This window comes from Lissotriton vulgaris, chromosome 7, assembly GCF_964263255.1.
Source record: "Lissotriton vulgaris chromosome 7, aLisVul1.2, whole genome shotgun sequence".
Taxonomy (NCBI): domain Eukaryota; kingdom Metazoa; phylum Chordata; class Amphibia; order Caudata; family Salamandridae; genus Lissotriton; species Lissotriton vulgaris.
In genome coordinates this window covers 379,626,419-379,647,378 of record NC_141695.1, presented here as the reverse complement: position 1 = coordinate 379,647,378, position 20,960 = coordinate 379,626,419, and the positions used below count along the sequence as shown (strand labels likewise).

General features: G+C 42.9%; 1 protein-coding gene across 2 annotated transcripts in view; it reads left to right on the top strand.

The window, feature by feature from the left end:
• TFPT (TCF3 fusion partner) overlaps nucleotides 1–13,856 on the top strand; it is a 263,709-nt gene extending 249,853 nt beyond the window's left edge. For both annotated transcript variants that reach the window (XM_086930321.1, XM_086930320.1), the window contains 2 exons: nucleotides 12,652–12,903; nucleotides 13,285–13,856. In XM_086930321.1, coding sequence (XP_086786447.1) covers nucleotides 12,652–12,903; nucleotides 13,285–13,422 — 390 coding nt within the window. In that variant the 3' untranslated portion in view covers nucleotides 13,423–13,856. The remainder of the gene's footprint in view (nucleotides 1–12,651; nucleotides 12,904–13,284) is intronic.
• Nucleotides 13,857–20,960: the final 7,104 nt, after the last annotated feature.

Sequence of the window (20,960 nt, the reverse complement as noted above, 5' to 3'; positions counted from 1 at the left end):
GGAAGTTGACTTGACAAGATTCAATGTAACTATATGTTTGAGGCATATGAGCTGCAGATTGTACACTTAGCATTAGATCGCCACCTGGTGTTGGGCTCGGATGATTGCATGTTGTTGTCGTCTTGGAAGAAGTCTTTTGTAGTCACAAGATAGGTGACTACTCCCTTGGACGATAGTGCGCATGGGCTCCATCCTTAGATTGTTTTTTCCGCCACTGGGTTCGGATGAAAATTTTCCGCTATGGTTCAAAATCTACTTTTTACGTACTTCGACGTGTAAAAACTTATTCAAACTTCACCAAACTACTTTCGATATCGACAAACGTCGTCTCGACTCCATCAGCTCGATTCCGGTTGTTGACGCGGGCCGTTGGGCCTATCCACGCCATGAGGTCTATAATTCATGGAAAGGACGCCATTCAAAAGATGCCTCAAGTGTGGAGCAAAGTTTCCACACAGTGACCATCACAAGGTCTGTAACCTGTGCTTATCGCCAGAACACGACGAATCCAGCTGTACAGCCTGTGTGTCCTTTCGATCCAAGAAGACCATTCGGGATCGGAGGGCCCGTCGACACGACATGCAGAGATCGGCTCCAGAACCTGTGGATATCTTCGACGAAGAAGTTCCTCGCGTTCCCGAAAAAGAATCAGACGATTTCCAAATCGTATCCGAGGCAGACGACTCCGATGACTCCATACCATCGGGTCAGCACGTGAGTACTACTGCCCCTGCCCCATACCCACCACCCAAATCGAAGGCAAAGGTCAACACTCCGCCTCCGGGGACCAGTCGCGACCGAAAAAACACTTCTAAAGCCCCGCCATCGAGCCCGGCTCCGAAGAAAGTATTCAAACCTTCCGGTAGCTCCTTACCGAGCAAGCCGCACCTGCCGATCCCACCAGTTCCCTTGGCACCGAGACCGAAAGAAGTCCCGGCTCCGAAACCGTTGACTTCTAAAGACAAAGCAATAAAGCCAGCGTCTGACACCTCGAAGCCGACGAGACCAGCTTCCACTCTGAAGCCAATATCTTCGGTACCAAAACCTACAAGGCTTGATTCCGACAAGGTAACAACTCCTAAGGCTAAAGACAAGCAGCAACCACGCCCGGAACAGAAAAAATCAGCGCCGCAAAGGTTCCGCAAGGAGAAGACCTTTCCCAACCTGATCCTCTACAAAAGAAGATCTACATTGACCCAAAGACAGGTCATGTATCCACTACACCACACAGGAAGAGGAAATCAGACACGCACCTACACCTGCAGTGCCTGTCAAGAAGAAGGACTCTGCCACATCTCCTATGCACCCTTCTTCTCCTATACTTCTCCTTCATCTCCTGTTCCTCTTAACATTTCACCTCAAAATTCTCTTGAAAACTCTCCTCCTCATTCTTCACCACATACACCTCCAAATGATGATGAGTATAGCATAGGGGGAGGGGTAGACCCAGATGAGCCTTTTCCCTACCATGTTCATGATCCAGATTGGGAGTACCCAAACCCACAACATGTGCCAGATATTCCTGACCCACATTCATATCCATCAAAACCTTCTCCCCCAGAAGACAACATTGGTTTTGGGCACTTACTAAATAGGGCTGCCATCTATCATGGGGTCACCATGCATTCAGACGAGGCAGAGGGAGACTTTTTATTAGATACGTTTGAACAATCACAAAGGTCTGTTCAAATTCTTCCTATGATTAAAGGGGTCATCAAACATGCTCCAGAAGTATTTAAAGAAGTATTTAAAGATCCTACCTGTCTGGAATTCCATCACAACAGACAAGTGGGTAAGACAAATTATCCAATATGGCTGCTGCTTCGAACTTGCAGCTACCCCTCCACACATACCACCCAGGCCGCGTCCAATGTCTGCAGAACATCTTATACTGCTCAAACAAGAAGTCCTATCACTTCTTCAAAAGGATGCAATAGAAATAGTTCCTTTACAACATCAAGGAACAGGGGTTTATTCGCTGTATTTTCTAATACCCAAAAAGGACGGGACACTGAGACCAATTCTCAACCTCAGGCCCCTCAATCAATATATACACTCAGATCATTTTCATATGATCACTTTACAACAAGTGCTCCCATTGCTGCAACAAGGCGAGTTCCTTACAACACTAGATCTAAAGGACGCCTACTTCCACATTCCCATACATCCTTCTCACAGGAAGTATCTGAGGTTTGTACTGGAAGGACAGCATTATCAATTCAAAGTCCTTCCATTCGGGGTAACAACTTCACCAAGAGTGTTCACAAAGTGTCTAGCAGTAGTAGCAGCACATCTCAGAAGACAACAGATGCATGTCTTCCCATATCTAGACGATTGGCTCATAAAAGCCAAGTCGTTCAATCAGTGTGTCCAACACACACATCGAACAATTCAAACATTGCACGACTTAGGGTTCCCAATCAACTACGCCAAGTCGCACCTACAGCCCTCTCATATACATCAATATATAGGGGCTACAATAAACACGTCTACAGCTCTAGCGTATCCCAGTCCAGCAAGGATACAGAGCATTCAAGCCTTAGTCACAAAGTTTCAACATCAACACTCTCTCCCAGCCAGAGTGCCATATGCAAGACTGCAAATGCGTCCGTTACAGGAATGTCTAGCACAACAGTGGAATCGGGCTCAAGGACAACTAACAGACCTGGTGTTGGTAGACAGCTGCACACATCGCTCTCTGCAGTGGTGGAACACCAAAAACTTGACAAAAGGGCGGCCGTTCCTCGAACCTGTTCCACAAATAATACTTGCAGCAGACGCATCTCTCACCGGATGGGGAGCCCATCTCCTACATCATACAACTCAAGGGCAATGGACCATTCAACAAAGATTGTTTCATATCAACCACCTAGAGCTGCTAGCAAAATTCTTAGCGCTCAAAACATTCCAAGTACAAGTACAAAACTAAGCTGTCTTAATCTGGACGGATGACATGACAGCCATGTACTATATACAAAAACAGGGTGGGACACACTCTCTACAGCTGTCCCAGCTTGCACAGAACATTTGGAGATGGGACATTCCACAAAACATATATCGGTTAGCAGAACACCTTCCAGGAGTTCACAATCAGATAGCAGATCTGTTAAGTCGACAGACACAACAAATTCACAAATGGGAACTACATCTGCAAGTTCTTCTACCATTCTTTCACAAGTGGGGTCATCCAGACATAGATCTGTTCGCCACATACGAAAACGCAAAATGCCCAACCTTCGCCGCCAGGTTTCCACACCCGCTGTCCAAGGGCAATGAGTATGGATGAACTGGTCAGGCAGATTTGCGTACGCTTTTCCGCCACTACCACTAATACCACTAATAGTGCGCAAGCTAAGACAACAGTCGCTCAAACTGATTTTAGTAGCTCCCACATGGGCACGTCAACCGTGGTATACAACACTGCTAGAACTATCCCTAGTTCCACACCAAAAACTACGTTTGACACCATCCTTGCTAACGCAGAACCATGGAGACATCAGACATCCAGACCCAAGCCAACTGAATCTGGCGATCTGGCTCCTGAGGTCTTAGAGTTTGGTTATCTTAACCTACCACCAGACTGTATGAATATCATTAAAGAAGCCAGAAGACCTACTACTAGAGCTTGCTATGCTGCTAAATGGAAAAGATTTGCCATTTACTGCAACAATAACCAAATTGATCCCCTAGATGCTTCCATCCAAAATATCATTTGCTACCTTTTACATTTACAAATATGTAACTTGGCATATTCATCTATACGCCTACATCTGGCAGCAATTGCAGCATATTTACAAAATAAACAACATCTGTCTTTATTTAGAGTGCCTGCTATTAAAGCATTTATGGAAGGATTAAAAACAATCATTCCTCCCAGGTTACCACCCTCTCCAGTGTGGAACCTAAACATTTTTCTTACAAGGCTCATGGGACCACCTTTAGAACCTCTACACAAATGTGAACTGCAATTCCTCACATGGAAAACAGCTTTTCTAGTAGCTATTACCTCTCTTAGGAGAGTTAGTGAGATTCAAGCTTTCACTATACAAGAACCACTTTTACAATTACACCGTAATAAAGTGGTTCTCAGAACAAATTCTAAATTCCTTCCAAAAGTCATTACTCCGTTTCATTTAAACTAATCTGTAGAGTTACCAGTGTTTTTCCAAAACCCAGACTCTGTACCAGGAAGAGCTCTAACACACTACACGTTAAAAGAGCTCTTCTCTATTATACAGATAGGACCAAATCCTTTCGCAAAACAGAGCAATTGTTTGTAGCTTTCTCTCCACCACATAAGGGCAATCCCATCTCTAAAGCTGAAATTGCAAGGTGGATTGTAAAATGTATACAAATATGCTATCGAACAGCAAAACGTACATTAACAGTTCGTCCTAGAGCGCACTCCACATGCAAACTAGGAGCCTCTATCATTCCCCTAGAAGACATCTGCAAGGCAGCAACATGGTCTACAACACACACCTTCACTAAACACTACTGTGTTGATGTGCAAGCCAAGCAGCAAGCTGCAGTAGGCCAAGCTGTTCTAAATACTCTCTTTCAAAATACTGCAACAGATACAGGCGACCACCGCTAGGGGAGACACTGCTGCACAATCTATGCTAAGTGTACAATCTGCAGCTCATATGCCTCGAACGGAAAATGCTACTTACCAGTATGCATCTGTTCTTGGCATATAGAGCTGCATAGTTGTACACGCCCTCCCGCCTCCCCGGGACCCGTATCTGTTCCAGTTTCATCTTAATTGGATATACACATGGACATCCTTTCTTTATTTCTACTAACTCTATAATTTCCCATCATGGCGAAAAACAATCAAAGGATGGAGCCGATGCCCATGCTCACTATCGTCCAAGGGAGGAGTCCCCTATCTCATTACTACAAAAGTCATCTTCCAAGATGACAACAACATGCAATCATCCGAGCCGAACACCAGGTGGCAATCTAATGCTAAGTGTACAACTCTGCAGCTCTACATGCCAAAAACAGATGCATACTGGTAAGTAGCATTTTCCTTGTACCAGAGCAATTGGACACCAATCTTACTGTCTGTGTGGGACAGAACAGTGGCCAACCATGGCCTGTAATCTTTCATTTCCCCTTTCATTAGAGAAAATATACAACAACTAGCTCTTGTTTCTATTTGACAGCTGGCAGTCCAAGATTTCTAAAGATCTTCAGGATGATCTTGGAAATATTTGGGAAAGACGGGATTAAGTCCCATCCCTAATTAACCTCACCTCCCTGGATCAGGAAGGAAAACATCTAATAAGTATGCTGTATTGTCAAAACCTATATCCAGGTCCCCCTGGACAATGAGATTCATAAGCCAAAACTGGAATTTCCATAGGATGAGGTGACCAAAAGTATGAAAAAATAGAAATATTCATTACATAATGCTAAAATGGTGAATACTACACCTTGGTCAAATTGCATCTCATAAATACCTCAGGAAATCCCAATTGAAATATGATCCATATGTGGTGGCATTGCTCCAAGCCAATGTTTTTGGAAAGAGGCGCACTAGATCTTGGGTAACCCACTCAAGGTCACAACAGAAGAATTAATTCCGAGGCTCGGGTCCACCTCTATAAGAGTGATTCAGACCGAAAACTGAATTCTTATTTGGCTAAGCCTTTCTGTTGCATATTTATCCATGGTCCTCTGATTACCCTATCTTTGAGCTCTTATATTGGTGACTTTGGAACTTGTTAACAGTGGAAAGGTTCATATAAAAAAAAAAAGTGTTTTATATCTTTACTTTTTTTTAATGAACAACAAAATGGTCAGGCATCCTACAGCATCCTAAGCATGCTTCAAAAGGATACATACTTTATATTAGCGAGCATGCAATGTCCAAAACATCAAAAGCAATAAAGCATCAGAAGGAAATGGGGAACATTCCCAAGACAATCATACCATCAGTGACCACAAAACGGAGTGCCAAACAACAAGGCAAATCAATCCTCAAAAGGCACTCAACTAGGGGTGCATCACCATCTAGACACAGCATCCATAATTCCCTGTCCCAAGTTACCAACCTCATCTGCCTTTGGCCCCAGATCGTAGAAACATAACCGGGGTCCCCCTTATTTGCTAAATTTGCAGGGACACCCCCTGCTCGTATATGCGACTCATTCAGCGGTCATATACATAGCCATTCCTGCCTTCCATTCACTTGTAGTATGATGGACAAATCAAGTAGAATCCGGTAGAAGAAGTTTCCAAGATGTTTATTAGATAATTAAGTATATAAATTACGAACCCCACCAGGAGCAGCCTGAATCATGCTCAGCCCATTAGCAACTGACCTAACTCTCTCACTAACATTCTGAATACTAACATTCTAAACTACAATCACTATGCTGAGCAGGGAGAAATTAATAAGGCAAGTTGTAATGCAACATACTACAACATCTCCCTCCTATAAATTGAAAAGAGAGACAAAGTTATAATGCAACATACTACACACTTGGTGTGGGGATCGCCTTCAAGTCCCAGTATTTGGCTGCGCCCCTCTCCACCACAGTCAACCCCAGATTACAGAACAGGAGTTAAGCCCTCGGGAAATACATCTACATCGGTGTACACAGGAGACATATTTTGGGTTAAGTGGGACATCTACTGTTTGGATAGCCTGGAGTTCTTGGACAACCTTGGTCCAATAAATCTGAATGACGGGGCAACTCAAATTGTGTGCACGAAGTCTCCTCTATCCCCCATGCTTCTCAAACAATCCAGGGAAGCCGCCTTCCTCCTCCTATGCAGTCTGGCTCAGTCATAATAAACTCAATGGAGTACCTTAACTGTATTACCTGGAGCCTTAACTTTATTGCAGCTTCCCCGGGATGCCAGAAAGCTGCAACCCAATCAGTATCATCAGTCTCCCCAATGTCTGTCACCCATCTCTCTCACAATGTATCTAGAGTATTCGGGATATTATTGAGGGATTTGTAAGTGTATGAGAAGGCCTTGCTCCCAAGTTCCGCCATAAGCAACCTAGCCTCAAGCGGGGCGTATTCAGGTATGTCAATCGCTTCTAACCCTCAGCCAGCCAGGCACGCTGTAGCTGCGCAAAGTATTGATTGTGATGAAGATTATATTCCTGCCTCAGTGAGGACGCTATCACAAATCTAAGGATGAGGAATATGGAAGAAAAAGAAACGGAGATAAATAACTGTTAAAAATAAGGTGTGCATCCCTTACTCATGCAAGAAAATGTCGTAACTTAGCCCAACCATAGGTTTTGCACCCACGTATCTAATGAACATAGGATCTAAGCATAAGAAGAAGGAATGAACCCACGTGACTGGTATAACATCAGGGCTCATCGCAAGCATTTGAAAGACACAATACCAATGATTCCAGCGGATTTTTAAGTGTACTTTTTGAAGGAGAACTGGTATTAATGAAGTGAACATGGACAAACGTGATGCAGGACAACCGAGACACTGCATTGTGGGGAATACAGTTTAGTCATGGTGTTAGAAAAAGAGGTGGCGGAAAAGACACATAGGGGTTAATCGTGACTTGAAACAGGAGTGGCCAATAGTGAGCAAGGAGGGTGGGTCCGCAGTTAGATAAGCAAACAGGTGAAGTAATTTACTAGCAGAGCCGCAACTGTTGGTGAAAGGGAGAGGCTTTTAACCCACACGGCAGGTACGTTACCTCGGAGGACTTTTGGATTTAACAAGCAGCCTAAAACGTGTGAGATTTAGATTTAGGTTGAAATCGTGAGCACAGATAACAAAGGATGCGAGTAATTTGAAAGTTAGGAGTGGAACAGGGAGGGAAGATGCGTTACCAGGCTGGCGTTTAATTTTGTAAACATTTCTGTGAGACAGAAGTCGGAAGGTTCGAAAGGTTACATGCAGACAGGGCAGTTTAAACGTTTAGATAAACATGTGGGTTGGAGAAGTGAAAGGGTACAGTTGGTTGCGGGGAATGGACAGATATGTATGCAGACAACCCGGTGCTCAAGTTGGTAAAATATTGGGAGGGGTGATGTATGAATTAAACAGATAACGCTCCAAGAGCTTAGGAAGGATTACCACGAGCCACAAGTTTAGAAACTATAGATGAGTGTAATGCTGTATTTCTACAGAAACTAGGGTGTTGATTTCATTTGATGTCATATGTATTTCCGTGAATGGATGATTAATTGGAAAATGTTTTATCATGTTTCAGTGACCCCCGAAGAAGGGCGCTGTGCCGCCCGAAATGCATTGGGTTTTTACGAAATAAACACTGCCTGAGATGAGCCTGGCATTATGCGTATTTATTGAAGAGGTCCGGATGGACACTGAATGAATATTAGAAACTTGGAAAATAGCCTCAGAACACTTCAGACGTGGATTTCAAAAATACAGAGCATGAAGAATGCAGTAAAAAGGAGAAATAAATAATGGCTAAACATGAAGATTAGATGATAATGGTGAAAGTTTTCAATGCCGCAAGGGCGGCGGAATTGCTGTGCATTTGGCTGGGGCATGAATGTGTCCCATTTGTACTTGTCTAGGTCGTACCTGGTGGCATTTGGGCATGCCACATACCAATCTGCACGCTATCACAAATCTAAGGATGAGGAATATGGAAGAAAAAGAAACGGAGATAAATAACTGTTAAAAATAAGGTGTGCATCCCTTACTCATGCAAGAAAATGTCGTAACTTAGCCCAACCATAGGTTTTGCACCCACGTATCTAATGAACATAGGATCTAAGCATAAGAAGAAGGAATGAACCCACGTGACTGGTATAACATCAGGGCTCATCGCAAGCATTTGAAAGACACAATACCAATGATTCCAGCGGATTTTTAAGTGTACTTTTTGAAGGAGAACTGGTATTAATGAAGTGAACATGGACAAACGTGATGCAGGACAACCGAGACACTGCATTGTGGGGAATACAGTTTAGTCATGGTGTTAGAAAAAGAGGTGGCGGAAAAGACACATAGGGGTTAATCGTGACTTGAAACAGGAGTGGCCAATAGTGAGCAAGGAGGGTGGGTCCGCAGTTAGATAAGCAAACAGGTGAAGTAATTTACTAGCAGAGCCGCAACTGTTGGTGAAAGGGAGAGGCTTTTAACCCACACGGCAGGTACGTTACCTCGGAGGACTTTTGGATTTAACAAGCAGCCTAAAACGTGTGAGATTTAGATTTAGGTTGAAATCGTGAGCACAGATAACAAAGGATGCAAGTAATTTGAAAGTTAGGAGTGGAACAGGGAGGGAAGATGCGTTACCAGGCTGGCGTTTAATTTTGTAAACATTTCTGTGAGACAGAAGTCGGAAGGTTCGAAAGGTTACATGCAGACAGGGCAGTTTAAACGTTTAGATAAACATGTGGGTTGGAGAAGTGAAAGGGTACAGTTGGTTGCGGGGAATGGACAGATATGTATGCAGACAACCCGGTGCTCAAGTTGGTAAAATATTGGGAGGGGTGATGTATGAATTAAACAGATAACGCTCCAAGAGCTTAGGAAGGATTACCACGAGCCACAAGTTTAGAAACTATAGATGAGTGTAATGCTGTATTTCTACAGAAACTAGGGTGTTGATTTCATTTGATGTCATATGTATTTCCGTGAATGGATGATTAATTGGAAAATGTTTTATCATGTTTCAGTGACCCCCGAAGAAGGGCGCTGTGCCGCCCGAAATGCATTGGGTTTTTACGAAATAAACACTGCCTGAGATGAGCCTGGCATTATGCGTATTTATTGAAGAGGTCCGGATGGACACTGAATGAATATTAGAAACTTGGAAAATAGCCTCAGAACACTTCAGACGTGGATTTCAAAAATACAGAGCATGAAGAATGCAGTAAAAAGGAGAAATAAATAATGGCTAAACATGAAGATTAGATGATAATGGTGAAAGTTTTCAATGCCGCAAGGGCGGCGGAATTGCTGTGCATTTGGCTGGGGCATGAATGTGTCCCATTTGTACTTGTCTAGGTCGTACCTGGTGGCATTTGGGCATGCCACATACAAATCTGCACGCTATCACAAATCTAAGGATGAGGAATATGGAAGAAAAAGAAACAGAGATAAATAACTGTTAAAAATAAGGTGTGCATCCCTTACTCATGCAAGAAAATGTCGTAACTTAGCCCAACCATAGGTTTTGCACCCACGTATCTAATGAACATAGGATCTAAGCATAAGAAGAAGGAATGAACCCACGTGACTGGTATAACATCAGGGCTCATCGCAAGCATTTGAAAGACACAATACCAATGATTCCAGCGGATTTTTAAGTGTACTTTTTGAAGGAGAACTGGTATTAATGAAGTGAACATGGACAAACGTGATGCAGGACAACCGAGACACTGCATTGTGGGGAATACAGTTTAGTCATGGTGTTAGAAAAAGAGGTGGCGGAAAAGACACATAGGGGTTAATCGTGACTTGAAACAGGAGTGGCCAATAGTGAGCAAGGAGGGTGGGTCCGCAGTTAGATAAGCAAACAGGTGAAGTAATTTACTAGCAGAGCCGCAACTGTTGGTGAAAGGGAGAGGCTTTTAACCCACACGGCAGGTACGTTACCTCGGAGGACTTTTGGATTTAACAAGCAGCCTAAAACGTGTGAGATTTAGATTTAGGTTGAAATCGTGAGCACAGATAACAAAGGATGCGAGTAATTTGAAAGTTAGGAGTGGAACAGGGAGGGAAGATGCGTTACCAGGCTGGCGTTTAATTTTGTAAACATTTCTGTGAGACAGAAGTCGGAAGGTTCGAAAGGTTACATGCAGACAGGGCAGTTTAAACGTTTAGATAAACATGTGGGTTGGAGAAGTGAAAGGGTACAGTTGGTTGCGGGGAATGGACAGATATGTATGCAGACAACCCGGTGCTCAAGTTGGTAAAATATTGGGAGGGGTGATGTATGAATTAAACAGATAACGCTCCAAGAGCTTAGGAAGGATTACCACGAGCCACAAGTTTAGAAACTATAGATGAGTGTAATGCTGTATTTCTACAGAAACTAGGGTGTTGATTTCATTTGATGTCATATGTATTTCCGTGAATGGATGATTAATTGGAAAATGTTTTATCATGTTTCAGTGACCCCCGAAGAAGGGCGCTGTGCCGCCCGAAATGCATTGGGTTTTTACGAAATAAACACTGCCTGAGATGAGCCTGGCATTATGCGTATTTATTGAAGAGGTCCGGATGGACACTGAATGAATATTAGAAACTTGGAAAATAGCCTCAGAACACTTCAGACGTGGATTTCAAAAATACAGAGCATGAAGAATGCAGTAAAAAGGAGAAATAAATAATGGCTAAACATGAAGATTAGATGATAATGGTGAAAGTTTTCAATGCCGCAAGGGCGGCGGAATTGCTGTGCATTTGGCTGGGGCATGAATGTGTCCCATTTGTACTTGTCAGTGAGGAGAAGGGCATTAGGTCCCCATTTTCCAGGACATCGCCTATTTTGGAGATACCAATCAAGTCCCATGGCTCAAACCCTCATTCTTTCTCCAATTCTCTTATTATGCCCCCTTCACACAGTGAACTTTGATTTCCATCTATTGTTTCTATGTTAACACCTTTAATAAATAATACTTTGAAAACCAGTAACAATTAGAATGTTCATTTGCTATGCTGGAGCTCAGCATGCAAGCTTTAACTCCAACTCTCTCACTATCCTCCTTTTCTTTAGTCCCAGCAGCAAAATTATCTACTTTCTTGATTTGCTTTGCTGCAGCCAGCTTTGCACCACCGAGTCTGGGATTCTTTCTCAGTAGGTCTGAAACTGAGAATCTTTTCAGTTGATGGAGAGATACATGCATTTTGCGAAGGGTTGCAATCTAGTCCATTGTTCTATCGTCTGCCATCATTTATTAACCCAAACATGTTGCTTGCAATCTGGAGGGAAAGAGTAAAACCAGTTCAGGAGACTTACTCTCCCATTTTCTGAGTGGTACAGATGTAGTTCATGATGCACTCTATCATACATCCATGAAAGACCTATTGATATGGCAGATAATGCCCCCCTCCCCCATGTCTGCCTATTTTAATATATTGACCTGCTTTTTTCATCGCATCACAGTCAGGCCAAGAAATAAGTGTTATGGTAATGTTCCAGGTGACCCTGTAGTTGTTGGTATATGTTTCTCTTCATAACGTTTGGGATAGTAGGAAAGCCTACTGTATGTAGGGCATAGGTTGGTCATTATATTTATCATGAGAACATGTTCGCTTTGTAAGGAAAACTTAAGCCCACCCACAACCATAACTAATGTGTCTCCTGCAATAGGGCCTAATAATGTGTGACTCTTTTCTTGTGAGACTTCGACCTGCTGAATGGAGGCTTCTGACCTGTTTTCCCATTTTCTTCTTCCCTCCATCCTCGGATGATGCCATTTTAAAATCTCATTTAGGTGGCAATTAGGCTTGTAATTCACATTCAATACTCACCCTTTCATATATTTTACTGATGAAGAAGAGACAATGTTTTGATGATATCGGTAAATGGAATTGGGACATTTTGTAATTTTTCAGATGGGATTATTTATATCTTGAACAAGCTATCTAAGTTTGATTCCTTTGAATATTTGGCATACAAATCTGTTCAGCTCTACGTCAGACATGCTATTTTATGTGCCCTCTTTTACAGGACGAACCTATGTTTGATGGTGAAATCTCAGGACCTGGAAACACAGAGAATGAACCCCCTGAAAGAGACGGACACTCTTCTTTACAGAGGCGCTTATCCGGATCTTTATCTGGCCTGGATTACCGATCTTTTGAGAGCCCTTCTTTAAGTGAAACAACACCAGTCAAGAAACGGAAGAAGCACAGAGAAGATAAAGAGCATGGGAACAAGAAGGCCCAACCTGCCATTCCAGCAGAACCTCTCCTGGCTCAGGTATGTGTCACAGGATTTATACCTGCTACAGACACAAATTGTTAAATGACTAGACTTGCTCAGAGAAGGAAAATATCATGGGGAAATAAAGGCTATAAACATTTATTCCAATCATTCCTGTGGTCTCCTTTTTATCGCTGTTTTCTTCTTGAGTTCAGAACTGCAGACTGGATGATGCAAGGGCTCTGGCATTTGGATATAAAGATAGGCAACTTGAGAGTTGATTGAGACGGAGCCACAGTTGCCTATATGGAACCCCATTGAAGTGTTGATGCCCATAGATCTATGCTCATACAGGAAACTATCTCCCTAATTTATACCCTGCAGTCTGTTAATTGCTGTAAACAAGGCGTTTTGTAATTTTCATTCCTCTCTCTCCAGGTGAAAATTGAAGAGGAAGATTATGTGTGTGATGCAGAAGATGAGCTTCCAATTGACTGGCGCCAGCCTAGCCCTCGGGACACAATGCTGCCATACTCTAAGTTTTCCAGCCCTGGATCCTGTGCAGACTTTGACTAGTTACTGGGAATATCTTACAAAGTGGATCAAGACAGACATCCCAGTACTTTAAATAAACATTTCCCAATATTGCAACAGTGAACAGTGTTACTTACCTGCCACATTGGTTACCCTGCATTTACATTTTTCTTGGATGTGTGTTTTATATTTTTATAATGAGATCGCGACACTGAAGATGTTACCTACATGTAATATTGGTTTTCTCGAATGGGAGGCATTTTTTACCACCCCGTGAAGTCAGAGCAAAAGGTCGGAGGACAAAAAAGTAAATATGCATGAAAAGAAATCAATACTGGGAAAAGCAGGTCATCGTATCAATAAGCATACAAGTTAAAGCTGGTAATCTTGTACTAGATTTTGTGTGATATAAATACATGTGAATCCATAAAGGCTCCAATTTTGGAGAATGAATGCTGCTCAGGTTTTTCCTTCTTTATATTGTGTGAAATTCCTGCAACGAGTGTATATGAAATTTGTGACACTGCGTCAGTAAACCAGAAGGGGCTAGCCTCCTGCTTCTCTTGAAAGTCTTTTGGAAACATCAAGTTGCTTTCCCTCTACGGGAATCAAACCAACCTGTTTGGCTGAGTATTTACTCCTTTCGTCTAAGTTTTTTAATTGTTTATAGTATATTCTTTCATTGCTGGGGTGTTTGTGCTCCTTTGTGTTGGATATTTTTCAAAAACAAAAAATCAGCTGTAGGTTCCTCTTTGGTCTCTTTGTTTAACCATACAAACTATATTTTTTCCCAACACATATAGGACTATGTATTGGTGCAAATGTTACATAAACGGCTCATTGTAGCCTCGAGATATAAAGAATAATGTAGAGATATTGTCAGTTGTAACTCATTTGCTCACTATTTTGTTCATTTCTCAAAAAGACAAACCTAAATCATAGAATGCTAGTCAAGAAAATGTTACCTTGAATGTATGGAGTTTGGGAATCACAAATATATGGGGGCTAGCTTTGTTAATGTAGTCTGCACAATCATTATGTAATTTTAGCACAGACCACAAAATTGTGGCAGAATCATGTTTATGGCGCACTTTTGGCTTGATGACAGACATCTAAAACAGGACTATATGAGATTATAAAAAGCTATATATTTTCTAATTATATCACCCCCAGAATCTATTGGTGGAAATGAGACCTCCCTTTACAGTTTAGGGTAGATGTCTTTAGGTCACAGATATCACCTCTGGGCTTTTTGGAAACTTACTGCAAACATATATTTTTGAGGCGCTCGTGTCTTGCAAATTTTGTTTCCCAGAGTCCTTCCAGTTCGGCCTCCCTCGCCATAGGCCCTAGCAGTATGTCGTTTTGAGATGTAATTTAGTTCGTCCTTTGCAAATGTTTGATATTCCGTTAATATTGTTCTGATTTCCCCCAGTACTTCTGGGTTTTGATTGCGTGTATACTCCCTCTCTAGGTCCCGCAATTTATCCTCCCGCATTGCTAGTTGCCTCCTTATGTCTTTGAGTATGCCAGCAGTGGTGTTAATGCAGACCCCTCTTATTGTTGCTTTGAATGCTTCCCATAATATACTCTGGTCTTCCATCGTGGGAGCGTTAAGTTTGAAATATTAGATAATTGTGTATAGTTTCTGTGTATACCGAATCTAGTAGGGCGGCAGCATTAAACCTCCAGCTAAAGGGGGTGGGGGGTGTATTGTGGTATGGTGAGCGAGAGAAACACTGGGTTGTGATCAGATACCGTCCTAGGCAGGTGTCTAATATCAGTCGTCCACAACGCTATGTCCTCTGTGCCTAGCCAGTAATCAATACGGGACCAGCTATTATATGCAGCCGTTATATGAGTGGCTTCTGCACTGGTTATGTTTCGTACTCTCCATAAGTCAGTGAGGTGGCTATCGATCATGATGTCTTGTAGTGTGAGCAGAGCTTGTTTGTGTGGTTCAGACGTGTTCCCTGATCTGTCCAACCCATCCTGCAACGCAATATTAAAATCTCCTCTCCATAAAATCTGCACGTCTCGTAGTTCTGACAGCACTTGCCAGATTTTACGATAAAAGTCTGGGTCATCTGTATGAGGGCCATAAATATTGACCAGTGCTATGTTCTGTCCTCGTATATTTCCCAGTACCACTACACAACGGCCTGCTTCATCTTTAAGAACTTTGGTGACATTGTAATTTAGTCCTTTTCGTATTAAAGTGAGGACCCCTCTAGAATATGTGGAGTAATTAGAACTATGGATCGATTCTGCCCATCTATGGCCAATGGTGTGGTGCATGTGTGGGGCCAGGTGTGTTTAGTGTAGTAAAGCGATGTCGACTTTCAGTCTATCTAAATAAGCAAAGATTTGGCGAATCTTCTTTGGATTATTCAACCCTGGGACATTCCAAGTTAAGAAATGTATATGCTTAGGTGCTAACCGTTCAGCGAATCTGCAGTATTTCTTATATCATACCAGTAAGTGACAAACAGTTGATATGTACATATTCTTTTAATCATTTTGGCGTTGAAGTCATAATGTTACAACCTTCGATAGGGTACTGAAGTGCTGCGATGCTTCTCAAGAGCCAAAGTTTGTGATACAAAACCCAACAACCCACCCCCCACCCACTTTGGCACCCCAATTATGCCAAAGACATACACTCAACAGAGCAACTTTAGAGATAAACTGTTTGTGGGGAGCACCCATATGGGGGGTCCGCCCGGTGCACATGTCTCCATCCAATAGAACATGGATGTGACCAGGAATACATGAGTCAAACGAATAAAACGATTCTAGTAAGTTTTGGTACAGAACAACAGACTTGAGGGTCGCCCAATGCATCAATATTGCCATTATGAATTGCCCACCAGTATCACATTGTCAGTACATATAATATGCATGATAATCATATGCAAATATGATCTCTAAAATCAAGACAACGCAAAAACAGTTTGGCGTCCTATTTCAGGGTGTGTGCACCATGTGTTCGATCCACCGTTACAACTAGTATTGTCATTACAGCTGCATTCTGAAATAAAGACACTGGCAGTATGTATCTACAACAGCAATCCACAGCGCAACAGCTTGTTGACCTTAAAAGTGTTCCCTATGGCGCCAAGTAGTTGCGTCTCCACCTGTCCACTGGTGATAACATAGTGCATAAAGAAGTGGAGTTGCCCCCGGCACAAAATGCAACACACTATGTGTATGAACCAGTAATTACATTTGACAACACCCATGTGGGCCATATATGTCTAGCCGGTTCGTCAACAATGTGCACCCTCGTAGCATCGGCGCGGTACAGCTAGACTACAAATAGTGCTCACAGTGTGGCGAGTACATGTCTGTTCCATACTATAGCGCCAAAGTTCTAGAAATCCGCAAACTTATTATATCAGCAATGTTAATTATATATGGCTTACTAGTATTGAGTGCTTGACTAATACGTGCCGGCATGTCATGCTGCTTTCAGTCTGAATCGCGTTGTAGATCCGCGTGTTGCTTTTCCTTTCGTTTACGGTGCAGTTTCTTCAGGAATTCGTGTGCAGCTTGTGGGGTATGGAGAATGAGAGGGCGGCCATCTTGTGATATCTTGAGTCGCGCCGGGTATAACATCGCATACTCGATACCCAGCTCGCGTAGTTTCTGTTTCACTGGGTTGAATTCTTTCTGTGCGAGTTGCACAGTCATTGTGAAATCAGGGTAGAATTCCAACGTATTTCGTTGATAGTTGATGTTAAGTTTCTCCCGAGCCAAGCGTAGGATAGTGTCTCTATCTCTGTAGTTGAGGATGCGGACAACTATTGGACACGGTGGTGCGCCAGGTTTCGGTCTTGGCGCCAAAGATCTGTGGGCCCTTTCTACCAGCATCACAGAGGAGAAGGAGTCTGCGCCAAATATCGTGCGACATAGTTCTTCCACGTAGGTTTCTATTTTGCCGGTGTTTGTGGATTCTGGCACGCCCATGATACGTACGTTATTCCGGCGCGATCTAGTTTCCAAATCCTCCGTCTTGTTGCGGAGAACTTCCAGCAGTTTCCCCATTTCCGAGCATGTCTTGGTGGTAGCCTGAGATTCGTCCTCCACTGCTGAGATCCTAGTTTCGGCCTCCACCAGGCGCTCACCATGTTTATCCAACTTGGCCGCCATACTATCCACTCTTTGCGTGAGGGTGTCTAGTTTACCATTGATGTCCTGGAGACTTTTTTGAATAGCATGTAGAACGTTTTCCATACCTCTGTTTGTAGGCTCTTCGGGATCATGTTGAATATCTGAGTGCCCTGTGGCGCCTGCACAGCCTTTCCCTTGTTGTTTGGCCTCCAATTGGAGCTTAGTTTGTTGCTTTTCTGGTTTCCCCATGGCGCTCTCGGGTGATTGATACAGATGCCGATCCGTACCTCGTCGTGCCATAACGGGTCCACCATATATTGTGGCTGGGCACTGTTTCACTGTTCCAGTGTAGCTGCAGTCCCCAATTTTGCGACGGTGTATGTAAAAGCAGTCCCGGACTCGCGTCGTTAGCCTGCCAGCAGAACACCGATCCGCTAACGCTGGTTATTGCCGGCTCTGAAGAGTACTGAGCATAACATGTCTTATTTAGCAGGCATCCCAGTGGCAGTTCGCCGCATGATCCATGTCGTACAGTTAGATACAATGTAATACGTTTGGCGCATGATATTGCATAGGTATGGAGCACTTGTTGTGCCGGCAGTTTTGATAGTCATATAGTGCCCCAGTTAATCATGGTGTAGTGTCCCTGGGTTTCTCCTATACAGAAAGTCGCTGTGTAGCCATATAAGTTTTAGTGCACATAGCGCGGGGCAGTAGTATCGCGTTGGCCATCTTGGTGTAGTACAGAGCGCATTTGCATGCAGTAGAGATTGGTAGCCCGTGTACTTCACTGCAGCCAACACAATTTTCTAGAGCGACGTGCTTTATGCTGGGATCGCTTGGTATTACCTTGGGTGTTGCACGCTGATGTCAGCCTTCTGGAGTTAGCTGGGGAGTTGCAGCCTGCATTCTCCGTTGGGCGCCGCCATTTTGGATCGTGTGGTTCGCGCCCACGTCTGTGGTTGTTGGCAGTGAATTTGGTACCTTGCTGTCCAGCTATCTTTTTCGTTTCAATCCCCCTGCATGGTCCATGCGCTCCGATATCGTCTGCCGTCTGTGGATATCAATTTTGCATTCGTTAGCCGCAGTTATTCAACGCGTGACGAACCTGGTCGGCGGAGCTGTCGTATCAGGCAGCCATTCCACTGTGCGCCCTCTAGCGCCCCCGTTGCTTTCACTATTTACATTGAAATGCTTAAAGCCTTTGAAATCCTGTGCCCGAGTCAAGAGGGGCATTCTTATAATAGAAATTGCGCAGCCTACCGTAATGAGGAGGGAAATTTTTTTTTAAAAGTGTACTGTCAGCGTTTGCACGAGCGGAGAGCACACAGCTCGTATCTCTTCAGTGACGCACAGATGTCCTGTCCGTGTTCGCACGAGCGAAGAACGAACAGCTGATCTCTCCTCAGTGACGCACAGAAGCTTCAAAACAAAGCAGCCGGAACTTGCATGTCACACGCACAATCACTTTTGATGCGCAGCGTCAGAACCGCAAAGCACTCTGGGAAGCGACTTCGACGTGGCGGCCATGTTTATTTTCACTAATTGAAAGGATAAGAAGAAGCAGTTCAGATACGAGCATTTGGCACATCCAGCATTGGAAATAAGCGGTGAAAACGTTAACTTTTAAAAGCCCTAACAATACTGGTGCTGTTATTTGAATCTTCTACCAACATTGGAAATAGGCGCCGAAAACGGTGACAATACTATTACTTCAACTTTCTACAGCGTGACACAGTGACACGCACACTTTGGATAAACTAAGTTTAACATGTGGTACTATGTGTGTTATGACATTGACACACACACTTGTAAGTTGTAAGGTTTTGTGTTAATGACATCCCAGTGACTATATTTGTGTATTTCTTCAGGGATACACAGGCTTGGTGATTTCTTTGACTATACAATATTTTAGTTGTTAATTTTAATTGAGTGATGCACAATCCGTCCAAAGACAGAGTTGAACTGAATAATTTTGAGTCTATATTTATTGTTTATTTCTTAATTCTCGCACCATGCAAAATGTTACGTCACCACCATTTTTCCTATCTTCTCCTGGAGATCATCCGATTAGATGGCAAAAATGGCGCAAAGTTTTTGAAGGGTATGCGAGGGTTTGTGGTTCTAGTCTTAGTGCGGAGAGGAAGACAGCCCTATTACTACACTGTCTGGGCTCTGAAGGTCAAGATGTGTTTGGCCATCTTCCGGAACTTGATGACAGTTCTCTCAATGAGTATGAAATTTGTATGGCCAAGCTGGACAAACATTACCTGCCAAAAGTCAGTACCATACTAGAAAGATACCATTTTAGTCGCAGGGCTCAACAAGAGGAGAAGAGTATTGAAAATTACATTACAGCTCTCAGGAAACTTGCTTCGACTTGTAAGTTTGGAGCATTAGTTGATGAACGTATAAGGGATCAATTTATGTTAGGTTGTATTAGTGAGAAAGTTAGAGATGAGCTATGGCAGAAGGATGAGCCGTGTTTGGATGATGTCATCACAATAGCGAAAAGAATTGAACATTCCATCAAATGTGTTGAAGTAATTAAAAAGAATGGGGAAGCGAAGGGTAAGGATGTTGTCCAGACTGTAAAGTTAAATCACAAAGTTGATGCTTTCCAGAAGGTGAATAAAGGTGAACATGTATCTAATAGTGTGCCTAGTAAAAAACCTCAGGGTAAATTTGATTTCTCTCAAGTTAAATGCTTTAGATGTGGCAAGATGGGACACTTCGCCAATGATAGGCAGTGTCCAGGTTGGAAAATGACCTGTAGTAAATGCAAAAGGAAAGGCCATGTGTCTCATATGTGCAAAGGGAAAAACTATAGAGGTAAAGTAAATGAGATCTTTTATGATTTTGATGAACTAAGGGAAGATATTGAGGAAGTTGATTGTGGTCAAGTGTTGGTGCAAGTTATAAGCAATCAAAAAAGTGAAAACTGTCCTTCTGATGAGATCTGTGTTGATGGGCATCAAACCAGAGTTTTATTTGACTCTGGTGCCAAAATAACTATAGTTGCAAAGGATTTTGATTTAAAAAATTTAGGAGACAAGACAAAATTATTTCACCCTGATATCAAACCTTTGGCCTACGGTGGCAAGCCTATCAAACTGCATGGCTATTTCATGGGTCTCATCAATTATAAGGGAAGAATGACCACGACTAAGGTGTATGTGTCTCAAGAAGGGGACAGCATTATAAGTTGGTTTGCGCAAAGGGATCTTGGGGTTATGTTAGACCCAAATTCATCACCTTTTGGTCAGGACCTCAAAGCTGTAATATTTGATGATCAAGAATTTAGTCGTGATCTAGAAAAGACATTTCCTAGTGTTTTTTCACAAAAGGTAGGGTGTTTAAAAAACTATATGCATCACATAAAATTGAAGGATAACGCTGTTCCTGTGTGTTGCAAGGTGCGCAATGTACCCATTGCTGTCAGGAATCAAGTGAAGGTGGAGTTGGAA